General features: G+C 37.5%; 1 protein-coding gene across 1 annotated transcript; it reads right to left on the reverse strand.

Annotated features, from left to right (window-relative positions):
• Positions 1-11836: 11836 nt before the first annotated feature.
• Positions 11837-12761, reverse strand: LOC129899847 (uncharacterized). Its single transcript, XM_055974855.1, has 3 exons — positions 12707-12761; positions 11966-12635; positions 11837-11867 (listed from the first exon to the last, which is right to left on the reverse strand). Exons 1-3 carry the CDS (start codon positions 12759-12761, stop codon positions 11837-11839), a joined length of 756 nt encoding a protein of 251 aa, XP_055830830.1.
• Positions 12762-13124: the final 363 nt, after the last annotated feature.

The raw sequence follows: 13124 nt of genomic DNA on the forward strand, positions 1-13124 counted from the left end.
CTATATTTTCTCCATATAGGTCATAAGTCTAAATATGTCCATTTCTTGAATCAACATAGCCATCTTACACTCCTTTGAGATCATATCCAACATACATGACACAAACTTCCTCATACGAGCTCTTGAGTCGGCAATCGTAAATGGAGCATATTTTGATAATGAGTAAGTTTGAGGGCATACTACCTCACACTCATACCACCTTGCTTAAGTTGATGAACTCTTACACTTTGGCCTCCCTCAACTCCAATAGGAAGAAGCAATGAAGAAACACTTCTTTGAACTCGTCCCATGTCATGGGGATCTGCCTCTCTAGGCCTCTCATTTTCCATTGATTAAACTAAATTTAGGGAACACATTTTAATTGATAAGTGGACTAATACACCCTCTCAACCGAGCTAACCCTCATGATCTCCATAATATTATGAATACTATCAACAAACTCTTGTGGATCCTCTTCCACCTTAGAACCCCAAAACTCCAAAGGATTCATCTTTACGAAATCACAAACTCCTGTTGCCACCGTACCCATATTTGGTTTAACGGGAGCAACCACCTCATGATTGACTTGAGCCGTAACGGATTGAGCAAGTATTTGGAAGGCCGCTCAAAACTCAGCAATGGAGACTTGGTCATTCAAGGGATCATTTGGAGTTTGTTTCTCCTCTTCAACCACATTCCTTCTAGAGGGGTATCTTCATGAAGGATTTTTTCTAAAAATTACAAAGAACAAGCGTTAGAGGGAAAGACTTAACCACTCTACCGCATGATATAGATCATGAAATAAGTGAGACTTTCCTAAGATATTTCATAGCCTCCTATTCATGAATGTGGCACACTTCACACCAATGAACAAGACTCTACTTATTGCGGCATGTTAGACTCCCTAGGATTTTTCTAAACTTTGTGCTCTAACACCAAGTTTATCACGACTCAAACTAGGGCCAAGCCATGACAAGGTGATTGAGATGCAAGGGAACCCAACCAATCCATCTTAGCATACATTACATACATAAGGTAATGATACATAGTAAAATTAGCGGAAGTAGCAGCTCAAGGGAATGGGTGTAAGTGATAGAAAACTTGATAGATGTCCAACCATACCATATGACATAGAGTCTAAACATGCCTCTAGTCTAGTCTTTGATAGGGGCTTAGAATAAGCTCCTAGCTCACTCAAATCAATAGAAGAAAAGTCTAGTAAACAATGAGAATGAAAGTCATGTCCTATATAGAATGAGGACTCACCAACTCCTTGATATCTAAAGCAACTCTAGCCATGAATTAGGTGATCAACATTTGCCCCTACATTATGAGGCAATGTAGACAAAATATGTGTTAGTACATAAAAGATACTAAGTAGGTGAGATGTGCATGAAAAAGTAAGGAAAGGTGAATAATATGCTATAAGATGAATGACCAATCACAATGAACCTAAGTAAGGCTTAAAAACATTTGAAACCATAGGAAAACTCATAGTCAATGCACATCATAAAACTTCATCGAAAAGCTCATAGTTTAACTTTCCACTTGTGTTGGATGAGACTATTAACTGATATCTTAAGATCATGCGAGCTATAACATAGAGTCCGATGTGACCCTCATCGAGAAGTGGGAGGTTACATTGCCAGGGTATACTCCATCATGGTACTCATCTTAACTCAAATGTGCTATATGTGGATCCACTATCTAGGCCATGAAGTCAATCCTACACAAACAACGTAGTTTGAGACTTTAGGTTGCTACTTGGATTGCCTTGGTAACTAACTGCGTTACTAGACCGAACCCCACGTAGCAGTCCTCTCGTGGCTTAGTCATATCCCAATGAAAAGTCATAAAAACACGATCATAACATAATAGAAAAATATAGTAATCACCTATAAAACCATCTTTATAAAACATATTAGGAGTAGCTCATTAACTTTAGTGATTCATAAGAATTAATAACTTCGGTGAGAATTGTCCTTATCACCATCTTAAACATGATTTTGTGAGAATTGTACTTATCACACCATAATAACTTTCTTTGATCATAACTTGATCATCATCATAACTTCATCATTAAAATTATAATCTTAACTTTAAAATATAGCACTTTCCTTGAAAATCATTGAAAACTTATAATTAACTCAGAAAATCATCTTTAGCTTTCATAATCATAACTTGGAAATAACTTCATGCATATGCATTCATAATTCAACTTAAAATCACGCAATTCATATGGAATCATGCTTATAATTATCATTGATAATCATTAAAATGAAATTGAAACAACCCAATGCAATTCATCAAAACTAGGGTTAATATACCATTGAAAATTGAAGGAAACTTTGAGAAAACTTTGGGACTCCATGGGTAAAAGGAACCCATGGATCAATCCCCACATACCTTGAGTGAATTCACTTAGAATTAAAGAAGAAACCTTGGTGAAATCTGAAACCCTAGCTTAAAACTTGGAGAGGAATCCTTGAGAGAATTTAGTTCTTGCCTTAGGAGAATTTAGAAGAATGATTTAGAATGAGGAAAATTTTAAAGAATTGGGTAGATATAGGCTTTAACTTAGTCCTAATTGTGTCTAGATTCATTGAAATAAACTTGGGAAATGAGACAAATATCATTCATTAAAACTGGAATTTGGAGCTATGAATCAGCTCATACTACTCGTCCTCAAGTCTACGATTCATAGACTTGAGTCGTAGTGCAGGTCCTTAAGAAGGCCTAAAAATAAAGCCTTAAGATTTTCCTTATGAGTCAAGTTTACAACTTATCATCATGTCTACGAGTCGTCGAACTGACTTGTCCTGCAGTTCTTGGAAAAGACCTGAAAAAAGGTCTCTGGAATTTGCAAATGAGTCATGTCTATGACTCATCTAAAGGACCATGAGTCGTAAACATGACTCGTCTTACAAGTCTTGAAACCTGCAAATTGTTGAGTCTTTGAACTTCTAAAATGACTCCTTTTGACGAATAGTAGATACTCCTACGACTTAACCTATTGAGTCATAGAGTGTTGCCTGAAGTTAGTCCTGAATATACCTTTGGGACTCACTCAATGACTCACTCTTATGGGTTGTAGGAAGCTCTACGAGTCGTAGAGTGACCCATAAACATGAGGTCATTCCAAAAATTGAAAATTTCTCCTTGGTTCCAACTTTCTGACTTCTGGGATCTTTCAAGCATCTTTGATAAAATAATCATAACTTTTTACTCCAAATTCGGATTGACACAAACTTGGTGGAATTGAAATGAAGCCTCACAGATCTTTAATTGGAAAGGTTATGGTCCACGTAAACATTTATATTCTAGGAGATATGCTCGATTGAAGTTGAATAATATATGGTCTTATACAAAAAATTAATTGATAGAGGAACTTTGAACTCGACTTAGTACTAGAGGTTCTTTGTGACCCAAATTCACATCTAATACACTTCAGATACTTTGAAATTTTTCCTAACATATATACATATATATATAATCAGAACCCATCGGGTGCACACCTATACTCATATAAAGAATGGTTTGGGACTTAGCTTGGAAATTTTTAGGATGTTACAATATCTTCCCTTGAGATCATTTATCCTCGAATGACGTTCAAGTTGGACTAAAATAGAAATGAATTACTCTTACTATTTGTATGAATTCTAAAATTTCCCGTCAATATAGATGGAGATGGTTCATACTATGAGTTTAAAACTCATTATAACACATAAGGCACAAACATACACATCAGATTACAAGGTTGCAGATCATGACATGAAGTTTTTATGAATCTCCATAGGAAGAAGGCTATTACCTTAAACGTTCTCATAAAAAATTCTCATTTCTTTCTGGGAAAAGAATCATGGGCATGATTCACGTCATACATCTAAATGTCAAGCACTAACAAGGTCTGAGTATCTTAGTCAGCTGACATGGATTCATAGTGCACAACTGATATAGATTTGAACATAAGTCACACTCTATTTGAAGCTATTTGACTAGAAACATGGGTATCATGGGCATGCAGTAAGGACAAGACTATTATGTCTTAAGTGATATGACTAGTAACCTTTAAGCTTAGAAAAAATTCTCAACCACGCTCTCCCGTCTAACTGCTCCACTTGAAAAGACACAACCTATAGCTTCCACAAGGGTGCATATGACTACTCTTACTAGGGTCTAAGTCTAACTACATGCTCTTACCGTGTTCAAGCCTAATTCAAAGTCATGAAGTACTACACATAAGATTGATCACACTTATCTAAACCATGATATTTATGATCTATACATCTATAGGGACTTTTATATTAAAATACTACTTTTTCTTACCACCTCATTCATCAAACCTCGAGTTCTAATTCTCTTAGCGCATCATGTATTCATCCACATGTTATCAACCCATATTCAAGCCCATCAATATCACCACTTCGTAGACTTCTAGGTAACCAATTCTTCTATAAATTTTCCATATTCTTATCATCTGTACTAGCTTAAATTTCATGAACTACTATGAAGAGACAAACCAAATATTCTCATCTAGCTACTATATATAACTAAGCCTTATTTTGATCTTTCTTTATACTTGAAACTTAAATGGAATAAGCGTACTATGATCTTCATAATAAGGGTCATCTACCATCTCACTGAAACCAACACTTAACTGCTATCGACATTGCTATCAAACTGAAGGAGGATCACTAGAAGGGCTTAAAGAAAAAACATCATAAATATGAATCATTTAAGAAATATAATAAGAAAACATACATGATGTAACGGTATTTCATTAGATATTAAAAATATATCATGAGTTCTTAGGACTAAGCATACTATGAACCAAGATTTCATATGACATGATTCATATAACATAGAGTTGGAAATTCTTAATTTTAAAGAGTAAGATTAGGATTATTGAATGAAGTTATTACTCATCATTCTAGGAATTTAGCATGAATGTGAATCTATCTGAAGTACATGAGCATAGGTCATAGGCATAACACTGGTATGTGAGACATAAGTAACATGTCATAATAATTGAAATCTAAGAAATACACTAGAGTAGGAATGTATTGCTATCTCATCATAACACTTTCTAAACACATCAGTCTATCATCTCCCTTTTAGGTCTACAACGATATTCTAAGAGAAACTAGCTTGTATTCACTTTACTCTAATGATAAGGATGATGATAATATCCTTACTACTAAACTCTTCCTGATAGGTCACATCTACAGATCAAAAATTTCTTCTAGAATTTCTTTTAACTTTCTACAGCTTCTATAGACACCTTTCTATAATCGCTACTCTTATTGACGTATATAGTCTCTTTCTTTAACTCTTAAATATCTAACCTCTTATTTCTTAACCTGCTAACACTCCTCTTCTAAGTTCATATCTATATAACTGATGGAAACTTGAACTATATTAAGGGGCTCATCATCTATTATTTATAACACCTTCGATCCAATACTTAAGAGTACTTATATAACAAGGCTTACATCAGCTTACTCTACAACTTACTACCTCATTAATAATTTACTGGATGCATAACTATAACTACATACTTTACTCAATCATTATCTCCACTATTTTAGGCTACTACACTTCTAAATTTATATTTCTAACTATGGGCAATCTACTACTCATGGCTATTAACACTGCAAATCACACTATCTTTTAGGTGATGATACTACCCAAAAATCTAAAACACACTTCTCCTCCCTCAAAGGTATCATATGTAGCAGGTTATAAAATGAGTCTGAGAGCATATCTTTCTTTGGCTCAAACACATGATTCATATGAATAAGAGTGCATTCTTTCAAATCAATAAACATACACACATTAATAGGCTCCTCTTAAGCCTTTGTGTTGTCTCTTAACATTATGTTGGCTACATCTAAAAGAATCGTATTGATAAGAATATGATTTACTATTTATGGCACCTTAAAGATGAGGCATAGTCAGAGGATTTGGAGAAACACACGAATCTGCATAAGTTTCTTATGGGACAATTCTATTACATGATCTAGAGTATGAAAGAAGGAAAAACTTTTTTAAATGTCCATAGTCTCTCATTTGTAGAAGTGGGGCCCTCACAACTATAGATAAGATCTTACAACCCGCTTTATAGACTCCTTAAGACACTTGAACCCTATGGTCTGATGCCAAGTTTGTCATGCCACGAGCCTACATTCTGGGTATGGTTGACACTCAGAACCATTGCTGGTATCAAGCAAACTCTTGGCCTGACTTACTACTATATTGAATGCTATAATAATTATGAAGAACTTTAAAAACAAATTCAAATACTTTATTTAAAGATCTGAAAATCTGAATAATAAATATATGTTTGTAAACAATGCTTAAAGTTATAATTGGACTAACTCATTTATGAAGTCTCTAACATATTGAAGATAGGTTACTAGGACAAGTCCTAGGTATACTCTACTAATAATATATAAACTATTAATACTTAAGATAAATAGAAGCCCTCTAAAAGCAAAGAGGTCTCATCAAAGCTGGATGAAGGTAGTCTTAATGATGCGTCTGTTGTCATAATACCTAAATCTGCATCATCAAATAATGTAGCATGAATGAGATCAATACATGGAATATACAGTATGTAAAATAACTGAGTGAAACAACTATCTAAAAATGAACATTCTAAGCTAAATGAGTAAATCTGAGTATAGACTGAAACAAAGTCAACTGAATAGTAAAACTTGCATGTGTGCTTTAACAATAAAACTTTAAAACTGAATATATGCAATAATAGTAAAGACTGAAAATAATATTACTTTACTTTTCCTGAGAAGTTTCTTTAATGACAACTTGTTTTTTTTTAAGGGAACAGACCCTACACGAGGCTCCCACCTCTCGTGCACAGTCAGGGGTTGAGCAGCACCCCCAAGCCTTAAAATAGATAACAAAAGTAAAAGTACAAGGAGGGGGACATAAAACCTTACCTCCGATCCTATGTTGGTTGATAAGTCGGCTAACCTACTAAGGTCGGCTAACTCATCCCCGATACAAAAAGGGCTAACTATAATTAGAAAGCAGTAAACCTATGAGAGGACTCCTCCCGGTACAAATCGACTAAAAAAGTATAAATGAGGGAGACTCTCCCCTTCCATGAGAAAACAAGAAAGTAACCTACACTAGTCCTATTCAAATATGCTACGAATCAGACATAGCTACATAGAAGAAGAACAAGTATACGAAACTTCTATCTCGCATGGGATGGGAAAATTCTTTTCATCTTTGCCCTTTTTAGTCTTGTCGTACCAAGTAAATCCAAAGGAACTATGTAACCCATCAAGAACCTGATAATCAGCTAAGGAGGGTGAAAGGAGGAGAAGTATATGGAACTGGAGCATTCAACAGCCTTGGTATTTTTGATGAAAGAGGTGCTCCAAGAAGCTTGGAATCAAGGGGACTGCTGCAGGTGTGAGTCCCCTGCATTCATGGCTGTTGCCTCCTTTTGTTTGAAGCTTTGTGACCCTGCACAAGTAATCAACCAAGCAAGGATCTTCAATAATGTTGTTACTAGTAGTGACTGCAGCCTGTTGCATCTCAGCCATGTAGCTGTTGGTGCTGTGATGTAGCTTATGCACATAGAGACATACAACAGAAAACAAAAATAGAATTGAAGATTCATTTTTGATGTCTGCTGGATGGATTTCCATGTGTTGGGAGTTGTCTTGCTGATATGGAATGGTGTTGCTGTAGGCTCTGGTATGTGTGGATGTTGTCTTTCTTTGTCTGAGACTTTGTGTACCTTATGTGCCTGCACATAACAATTAGAAGAGCAGGGAGCTTCAAGAGTTTTGGGGTGCAATGGATCTGCTGCAGGTGTTGCAGTCAAGGAATTGGCATGGGTGGAGAGCTGATGTGTTGGTGAGGTCCTATCTTGGAAGGCTGCTGTCTCTATGTTGATGCCTTTTATTTGCCAAGGTGACCCATTAGCTGTTGTACCTACACAAAAACTATCAAAGGAAAACAACCAGCCAACAAGACAGAAAAACCAGGATGGGCCTATAGCAGTCTTGGAGTTTCTATTTGATTTGATGGTTGTATCTTTAATGTCCTCCATGTAGTTATTGTTAATGCATGTTGATGTATCATTCCAGTAACCTCAAACAATACAACAAACAAACAAAAGCAAGAAAGAACTTGCACAAGCTAGCAAAATAGAAAGGACCTCTAAGAGTGTTCTAGAGCCTGTTTGCTTTTTCAAGGTCGCTCGCCTAACGTCTACAATTATCCGATTGAGATGAAACTCCTTGAGACTTGCACAAACATGCTTTTCTTTTGTCCTGCAAGATTTTGAGGCATTTTGCACAAGTTGGAGTTTCCAAATAGCAAATTGCTCCCTCGTTAGGCTTAAGACAGCTGACTTTTTCAAGGTCGCTCGCCTAACGTCTCCAATTATCCGTTTGAGATGAGACTTCTTGGGCCTTGCCCCTATAGTATTTTCTGCAATCCTGCAAGCTTTGGAGGCCTTGGTTCAGGTCCACATGATCCCAATCACCCTGCACATTATACCCTATTGTGGCTTTGTCATAGGCTGCTGCAGGTCCTTAGGTAGCTCCATGTTACTTCCATAGTAGAGGGGGTTAAGATGCTTGTTGTTGCTAGCTACTCCCAAGAGGAGACCCTTCCTTGTGATCAGGATCATGTCTTCAGAGTACCTGCACAAGATAGACAAACTAAAGGAGAAATCCCATTGCTGATTCCTGTGCTGCATCTCTACAACATTCTTATGTTGTTGTTGCTGCATCTCTGTAATGTAGTTGCTGCTGCTGTAGCATCTACATGTGATGTTGTTGAGCTGTTGCAGGTATAAAGGTAGTTGTTGGTGCAGGCAATCCAATCTCAGATGCTGCAATTCCAACCAAAGGCTCAAAGTTGCAGGATACTTCCAAGAGTGCTGTACAGCAGAAACATTGGAAATACAATTACTATTGATGTGTCTCCTCTTGTTGTTACTGTTGTTAAAGCATTCCAGGTTCTGTATTGTGGTGTATCTACACAAACCAACAAACAAAAATAAGAAAGAACTTGCACAAGCTAACAAAAGGGAAAGGACCTCCAAGAGTGCTTTGAAGCCGGCTAACTTTTTCAAGGTCGCTCGACTAACGTCTCCAATTGTCCGTTTGAGTTAAAACTTCTTGGGCTCTGCAAATACAGTATTTTCTGTAATCCTGCAACTTTTGGAGGCCTTTTCCACAAGCTGGAAGTTCTAATTTGTGAAATGCTCCATCTTGCGACTTAAGTTGGCTAACTTTTTCAAGGTCGCTCGACTAACGTTTCTAATTATCCTTTTGAGATGAAACTTCTTGGGTTCTACAGGAGTTGTATTTTCTATAATCTTGCACAATCTGGAGTCATTTTGGTGTAGCATGGTGTATTTGTTGAAGGTTGCTGGTTGCTTCTGGTCTCTGTTGCTGTTGCTGAGTGGCTGTTGCTGTTGATCAGTTGCAGTCACTGTTGCTGCTGTATTGTGGCATATGCAAGTGATAACTACTCTAACTCTTACTTCTAGTAGTATGTTCTTAGTTCTACTGAAGCAGTAAACAAGAGAGACTCTCCCCTTACAATGGGAAATAACTAGATGGAATAAGAAGAAATAAAACAGAATACTCATAAAAAGTCTATTACACATTGAGAATGAGATTAGTCAAGAGGATAGTTTGATCCTTTTCAGAGTTTTCCTTCTGAAACTTGCCATTCCTAGCTTGTCCATCTTGATGTAGCCTTTTGTTTCCTGTGGTAGCTGCTGGAGATTGTAGAAGTGTTGTGTATCATTGAACATGTGGCTGCATTTTGCTAAGGTATCTGCAGGATGGTTTGCTTCTCTAAAAATATGTTTGCACTGAAAGAGTTCCAAATGTTGGACCAAGGACTGTAGCTTTGTAACATATCTATAAATGCTCCAAGGTGGCTTGAGGTCTTGTTTCAGCCACTTAGTCAATAATTCAGAGTCCACTTCCAATATCACTCTATTATATCCATGTTGAAGGCACCAATTGAGGCCAATAATTGCTGCCTGTACCTCTGCTTGGTTATTAGTACCCATTCCCAATAGAGTTGCAAAGGCATATATTAAGTTACCATTGTGGTCTCTTAATATTCCCCCTTCTCCAATTTTCCCAGGTTTTTCTAATGCACTCCCATCAGTATTCAATTTCACAATGGGAGATGGAGGTCTGACCCACATAACTTTGGTCACTCTCATGTCTTGTTGACACTGTTCTATCATAGGAACCAGTTCCTTCCAGCTCTGTGGCCACTTAATGTAGGGGTAATCAGTGTGTATCAGCATGTATAGGTCCTTGACTATGGAGAATTTAACTCTAGTAGTACTAGATTGCTTTCCTCCATATTTACTTGCACATCTATTCTTCCATATATGCCAACAAACAAAGATAGGAGTGGCTTGCAACATGAGTTTATGAACCTCATTATTGGCCTTGGTAGTCCACCACTTCATCAGGATGCTTCTCAATAGGGAGGTCCCTTGTATTATCCCCCATGAGCTAGAGAATTATTGCCAAATATGTTTGGCAAAGTTTCCAGAGGCAAATATGTGATCTACATTGTCCAATCCTGGTCTGTAACAACAAGAACATGCTGCTGGTGCTGCTCCAAACTGGACAAGTTTATCATTAGTGGGGATTTTCTGTCTCACAGCTCTCCATAGTAAGAAAGATACTTTGAAGGGAATGTTAGCGTGCCAAGTGCATCTATCAATCAAGGTCTTGGCTCTTTTCTTCCTAACTATTTCCCAAGCTGATTTAGAAGTGAAGTTACCATGTGGAGTCAACTTCCAGCAAGCTTGATCAGCTGTATTAGAATGATGGTCTACCTCAGTACTTAGTATCTGCTGTACCAGTTGAGGAGGGGCATATTTTCTGATTTTCTGCACATTCCACTCCCCATTCTCCATGTAATCAGATACTCTACTATTGTTGAGTCTAGGTAGATGGTTGTTATGATAAGCTAGGGGGCCAATACCCAGCCAATCATCCCACCAGAAGCTGCATGTACCAGAGTTGATGTGCCAGTATATATGCAGCTCAATATCACTTTTATTAGCCATCATGTGCTTCCACATAATAGACTGACCTGTGTTCCATTTTTTTATAACAGGATTAGCTCTTTGGCAGTACTTAGCCTTCAGAAATTCTCCCCATAGTGTCTTCTTGGATCTGAAAGTCCACCATTGTTTGTACTGCAAGGCTAAGCACACATCTTATATATTTTTCATACCAATACCCCCTTCCTCCACAGGATAGCTGAGAGTCTCCCATGATGCCCAATGATATTTCTTCTTCTCTTTGTCCCACCCCCCAAAAAAGTTAGCTATGAGGCCTTTAATCTGATTGATAGTTGTAGCAGTAGGTCTGATCGCAGACAACAAATGGATTGGTAAAGATTGCAGCACTGATTTCACCAATGTTGCTCTGCCTCCAAAGCTCAGTACTTTATTCTGCCAGCCTCTAATTTTGCTTATAACGTTGGACACCATACCTGTATAGTATATGATTCTCTGTCGTCCAATGTAAAGTGGACAGCCCAGGTAAGTAATGGGACCATGTGTGCACTTGAAGCCTGTAATCCTGCCTATCCTATCAATAATATCAGGATTGGTATTAAGAGGAAACATGAACTGGCTCTTGTCCTTGTTGATTAGCTGGCCTGAAGTTGTTTCATAAACCTTCAAAGTCTTGGTAATAAGAGTTATGGAAAAGTTGTTTGTAGCAGTGAAGATGATCACATCATCTGCAAAGCTCAAGTGGTTCACTTGTGGACCCTTTCTTTCCATATGGAATCCAGTATATATAGGTAGTGTTGGTTAAGATTATTCAGCATCCTGGATAACACTTCTGCTCCTATAATGAATAAGGCAGGTGATAAGAGATCTCCTTGCTTGAGACCTCTTGTTGAATGAAAAAATCCATGTCTTACCCCATTGATGATGACTGAATACCAGTTGTTAGACATGATCCTCCACACCATATCAATAAAGACTTCTCCAAATCCCATCCTTCTCATGACCATACAAGTAAAGGACCAAGAGACCCTGTCATATGCCTTAGCCATATCCAGCTTAATCACTACATTGTCCCCAACTGTGGGCCTCTTAATGTTGTGAATAATCTCCTGAGCCAGCATTATATTTTCTGAGATGCTCCTACCTTTAACAAATCCTGACTGATTGTCAGAAATGAGCTGAGGTAGAATGGGAGCAAGTCTGAGATAGAGGAGCTTGGATATGATCTTGCTAGTGAAGTTGCTGAGGTAGATGGGCTTGTACTCTGACAGTTTGTTGGGGTGTTTAGTTTTAGGAAGTAGAACCAAACAAGCATGTGATATGTACCTGGGAATACAGTGACCATTGAAGAAGTACTGCACCAGCTTCAGCAGATCATCACAAATGATATCCCAGCATGAGTGAAAGAACTTACCACTCATGCCATCTGGCCCTGCAGCAGAAGTAGGACTCATAGAAAATACTACCTCCTTTAGCTCCTCCTTTGTAGGTATGAAATGTAATAATTCATTCTGCTGATCAGTAACTATCCTTGGGATGCATTTAATCACATCTTCATTGATTTGTTTCTCCTCAGCAGTAAAAAGTTTCTCAAAGTGTGCACAGGCTGCACTTGCAATATTGTCATCACCCTGGATAGAGTTTCCTTGTTCATCACTGATTTGATGGATGAAAAACCTTCTTCTTCTCCCTCTGATGATGGCATGGAGGTAATTGGTATTGGCATCTCCATCTTTGAACTAATGCAATTGAGTTTTTTGTTTCAAGATGGACTGCTCTATCTTCAAATATCTAATATACTAGGCATTTATCTGATTCAACTTGGCTCTATTATCTTCAGAATTGTCATTGATGATATTCTCTTCAGCTTGTATAACCTGTTCCTCAAATTGTTTAACTGAAGCAAATATATCACCATATTGCTTTCTAGACCAGTGGCTAAGGGTATTAGAAACTCTTTTCAGTTTTTGATGTAAAGTCCTCATTGGATTTCCATCCACAGGTCTTTCGCAGCAAGATCTTACAGTATCAATGAAGTTTTCATTTTCAGCCCAACAGTGTAAGAACTTGAAATATTTGATAGTAGGACTTTGTC

The sequence above is a fragment of the Solanum dulcamara genome, chromosome 8, assembly GCF_947179165.1.
Source record: "Solanum dulcamara chromosome 8, daSolDulc1.2, whole genome shotgun sequence".
Lineage (NCBI taxonomy): Eukaryota > Viridiplantae > Streptophyta > Magnoliopsida > Solanales > Solanaceae > Solanum > Solanum dulcamara.

Excerpts from the sequence above, each read along its gene's own strand:
- LOC129899847 (XM_055974855.1), bottom strand. The coding sequence starts at position 12,761 with ATGGAGATGCCAATACCAATTACCTCCATGCCATCATCAGAGGGAGAA. Across the intron at positions 12,636-12,706 it reads ATCAGAGGGAGAAGAAGAAG|CCTGTGCACACTTTGAGAAA; the intron begins GTTTTTCATCCA and ends TTGCAAGTGCAG. Across the intron at positions 11,868-11,965 it reads AGGATCATGTCTAACAACTG|GAGCAGAAGTGTTATCCAGG; the intron begins GTATTCAGTCAT and ends TATTCATTATAG.